Genomic DNA, 3,899 nt, shown 5'->3' on the forward strand with positions numbered 1-3,899 from the left:
AGATGGGACTCTGCTGTGTGGACTGTACAGTGTGAAGCACCCGGGAGGAGCTTGGGGACAGCGAACATGGTAATAAACATAAAGCTCAGAGCTCCCCGCCGAGGGTGAGCGCTTCCAGACGGGAAAGTACACGGGCCGGCCAGTCAGATGGGCATGGGCTCTGATGGGGGCTCTGCCATAGGCCGCCTGGTGACCCACGCGGGGCTGCCGTTCCTTCGGGGGTTCAACGGCATGATCAAAGACACCGTGTGTGTGTGTGTGTGTGTGAGAGACGGAGTCTCGCTCTGTCGCCCAGAATGGAGTGCAGTGGCGTATTCTCGGCTCACTGCAACCCCTGCCTCCCAGGTTCAAGCGATTCTCCTGCCTCAGCCTCCCTAGCAGCTGGAAGGAACTACAGGCGTGAGCCACCACGCCCAGCTAATTTTTGTATTAATCAAAGACGCGTTTCAACGCAGAGGAGAAAGGGCTTGCGGACCCACCCCAAGGTGCACAGTTAGGGGAGGAGCCTCTGCGGCGGCCGGAGCCACTCACGGGGATCCCCTTGAGCAACCCCCAGCCCCGCCCCAAACCTCTCTTGGTCCCCGCCCCCAGACCCGTCGGGCGAGCTCCGCCCCCTGAAGTCCCCGCCGCAGGACCCCGGGCCGGCGAGCTCCGCCTCCCGAAGTCCCCGCCCCCAGATCCCGGGCCGGCATGCTTTGCGGCCGCCTTGCCGCGCGCACATTTAGGCGTTCCGGGCGGCTGCAGAGGAGGTGAGCGCACCGGCAAGCGGGAGGGACCCTTTTCCGGCCTGATGCGACCCGGTAGCGCGTTCGGACTACGGAGTAGTCTAGGGGGCCCAGGGTGGAAGCGTAGCGAGGACCCCTCTGCGGGGCTCCTGCAGCCCCTCCTCGCCCAGCCACGGGCGGGCTGCTTGGTACTGTCTCCTAGGCCGACCCCGCAACGCAGTGGTCCTAGGGACGTTGGACTTTGGCCCGGACCCTTTCTTTCTTAGCCTCACTTTCCCGCATTGGGGGGGCGGGGGGAAAGCCCGAATGATAATGATTCTTATAGGAGTTCTTGATTAAGATAGGCCAAGCTGTACCCTGCGTTTTTGTTTGCGGCAGCTCATTCGTTGCTTATTAAGCACTTTTCACGGACATGGAATACAGTAAGTTTCAATCAAAGTTAAAGAATTGTGAATTTTTACTGACATATTCAAGGATGAAAGGATAGGATGCCCGGGGATGTTTCAAAATAAACCAATTGGACGGAGGCGTGAGTGGAAAGAGAAATGAAACAAGATTGGCCTTGAGTCGATGGGATTGAAGTTGATGGATGTACTATTTTGTCTACTTTGGTATATGTTTGTAATTTAGCATAACGAGTTTTCTAAAACAAAAAGTCTGCTGTGAACACGTGACAGCGTGTGCTCAAATACTATGCCTGTGTTAGTCTGCTAGAGCTGCCATGCCAAAGTACCACAGACTGGGTGGCCCAACCAGCAGAAATTTATCCTCTGGGAGTTGTGGAGGCTGGAAGTTCAAGACCAAGGTGTTAACAGGGTTGGTGTCTTCTGAGACCTCCCTTCTTGGCTTGTAGGTGGTAGCCTTTTCCCTGGATCCTCACATCATCTTCTTCCCGCCGTGCCTGTTTGCATCCCAATCTCTTCTTATAAGTACACCAGTCAAATTGGATTAGGATCCATACTGATGGCCTCATTTTATCTTAATTACCTCCTTAAAGACCCTGTCTCCAAATACAGCCGCAGTCTGAGGTACTGGGGGTTAGGACTTGAATATATGAATTGGGGAGGAGGAGACACAGTTCAGCCCATAACACTGTCATTTTACTAGCTTAGGATTTTGGCCAGTTGTTTTCACAGCTTTGAAATGGGGGTAGCTGTAGTGATTGGTCATGGGATTGTAAGGGTTCAGTTGTTAGAGTGCGCAGCACTGAGTCTAGCATACAGTAAGCGCTCAATAAATTGAACACGTTTTTCTTATAAATTAGTAATCATAGGGCTTTCCCATGGGATGAGTGGGATGAGGCAGTTGGAGTGCTATGCCCAGCGATGGGAATAAAAGTCATTACAGCCATTATAAGGAATACCTGCTTCTGAGCCAGACGCTAAATATCTTCTGTATGTTTATTCATGTGCTCATCGCAGCCACCCTAGAGGTGGCCCATTACGACACACCTGTTTGGCAGACGGGGAAATGATGCACAGAGAAGGGGCTGGGATTTGAACACAGGCACTCTGGCTGTAGAGCCCACGCTCTTCACCACTATACTGTGTTACTTCGGTTTAAAAAGGGGGTATGGCCCCTGGAGGATGTTCAGTCTGCAGGCTGACTCAGGGAAACTGGCTGACTTCTGTTTTTCTTGACCCAGATTGTCCACGGTGACCACACTCATGGCAGGTCCCCTGTGGCGGACTGCAGCATTTGTGCAGAGACACAGGACAGGCCTTTTGGTGGGTTCCTGTGCAAGCCTGTTTGGAGTTCAAATCTCGTACCACCTCTTCCCGGATCCCGTGGTCCAATGGCTCTACCAGTATTGGCCTCAGGGCCAGCCAGCCCCGCTCCCTCCACAGCTGCAGAGCCTCTTCCAAGAGGTGCTACAGGACATAGGTGTTCCTTCAGGCCATTGCTACAAGCCCTTCACCACCTTCACCTTCCAGCCCGTGAGTGCAGGCTTCCCAAGACTCCCTGCTGGGGCTGTGGTGGGCATCCCTGCCAGTTTCTTGGGGGACCTAGTGATCAGCACTGACCATCCCGTGGTCATACATGGGCAAAGAGTGGACTGGCGAAGCCCAGCAGGAGCCCGGCTGAGAGCTGCCCTGACCCTGTCCCATGAAGCCCAGAAGTTCGCCTTGGCCAGGGAAGTGGTGTACCTGGAAAGCAGTACCACTGCCCTGCAGGCCCTGCTGGCCCCAGCTTGCCTGGCAGGGACCTGGGCACTGGGCGTGGGTGCCAAGTACACCCTGGGGCTCTATGGAGGCCCCATGAATTTACGGGCTGCCTTCAACTTGGTGGCTGCAGTGGCAGGCTTTGTGGTCTACGCCTTCTCCAAGGATTCTCTCACTCATGCCCTGGAGTCCTGGCTGGACCGCCGCACGGCCTCCCTCTCTGCAGCCTATGCCTGCGGTGGAGTGGAGTTCTATGAGAAGCTTCTGTCGGGCAATGTGGCCCTGCGCAGTCTCTTGGGCAAGGAGGGGGAGAAGCTGTATACACCCAGCGGGAACATCATCCCCAGACACTGGTTCCGCATCAAACATTTACCCTACACCACCCGCCGGGACTCTCTGCTGCAGATGTGGAGGGTGATGCTCAACCCGGGCCGCTCCTGATGGGCTCATCACAAGGACACTTCCAGCTTGTGCAGACACCACCCTGCCATTGAGTCTGGAGGGCCCTGTTGGAGCCTTTGGATCTATAGCTCAAGGCCAGAAAAATCACAGGCTTTGGAATTAAATAGCTTAGATTCTACTGTAATCACTACTTGATGAACTCAGGGACTATGAGGGACTATTCAGGGACTATGAATCTGAGGCTTCGTTTCTTGGACTGTAAAGCGGAGATGATGTAAACTACCTTGCAAGATTGTGGAGTTGGGTAAGGTCATGAACATAAAGGCCTGGCGCAAAGGGTGCGCTGTAAATAAACAGACATCCCTCCTTCTTGGTCTCTTTTTTTTGGAAAGAGCATCTCACTCTGTTGCCCAGGATAGACTGCAGTGATGATCATAGCTCACTGCACTGCAGCCTCAAACTCCTGGGCTCAAGTGATCCACCCTCCTCAGGCTCTCAAAGTGCTGGATTTACAGGCATGAGCCTCCTCACCCAGCCTCCTTCTTGGTCTTAAATGCCACCTGGTTGTGGGAGTCAGGCCACACCTCACCACCAGGGGTACTTGCAGTTA

General features: G+C 54.4%; 1 protein-coding gene across 2 annotated transcripts; it reads left to right on the forward strand.

Annotated features, from left to right (window-relative positions):
* The first annotated feature begins 693 nt into the window (after positions 1–693).
* TMEM177 (transmembrane protein 177) lies at positions 694–3,658 on the forward strand. Of its 2 annotated transcripts, XM_023185222.3 has the most exons (3): positions 725–749; positions 1,070–1,147; positions 2,371–3,658. In XM_023185222.3, the coding sequence occupies exon 3, from the start codon at positions 2,393–2,395 to the stop codon at positions 3,326–3,328; it is 936 nt and encodes a 311-aa protein (XP_023040990.1). In that variant the 5' UTR covers positions 725–749; positions 1,070–1,147; positions 2,371–2,392; the 3' UTR covers positions 3,329–3,658. The 2 variants fall into 2 exon arrangements, with proteins under 2 accessions (XP_023040988.1, XP_023040990.1); XM_023185220.1 differs by lacking the exon at positions 1,070–1,147 and having other exon boundaries at positions 694–749.
* The last annotated feature ends 241 nt before the right edge of the window (positions 3,659–3,899 follow it).

This window comes from Piliocolobus tephrosceles, chromosome 11, assembly GCF_002776525.5.
Source record: "Piliocolobus tephrosceles isolate RC106 chromosome 11, ASM277652v3, whole genome shotgun sequence".
Taxonomy (NCBI): domain Eukaryota; kingdom Metazoa; phylum Chordata; class Mammalia; order Primates; family Cercopithecidae; genus Piliocolobus; species Piliocolobus tephrosceles.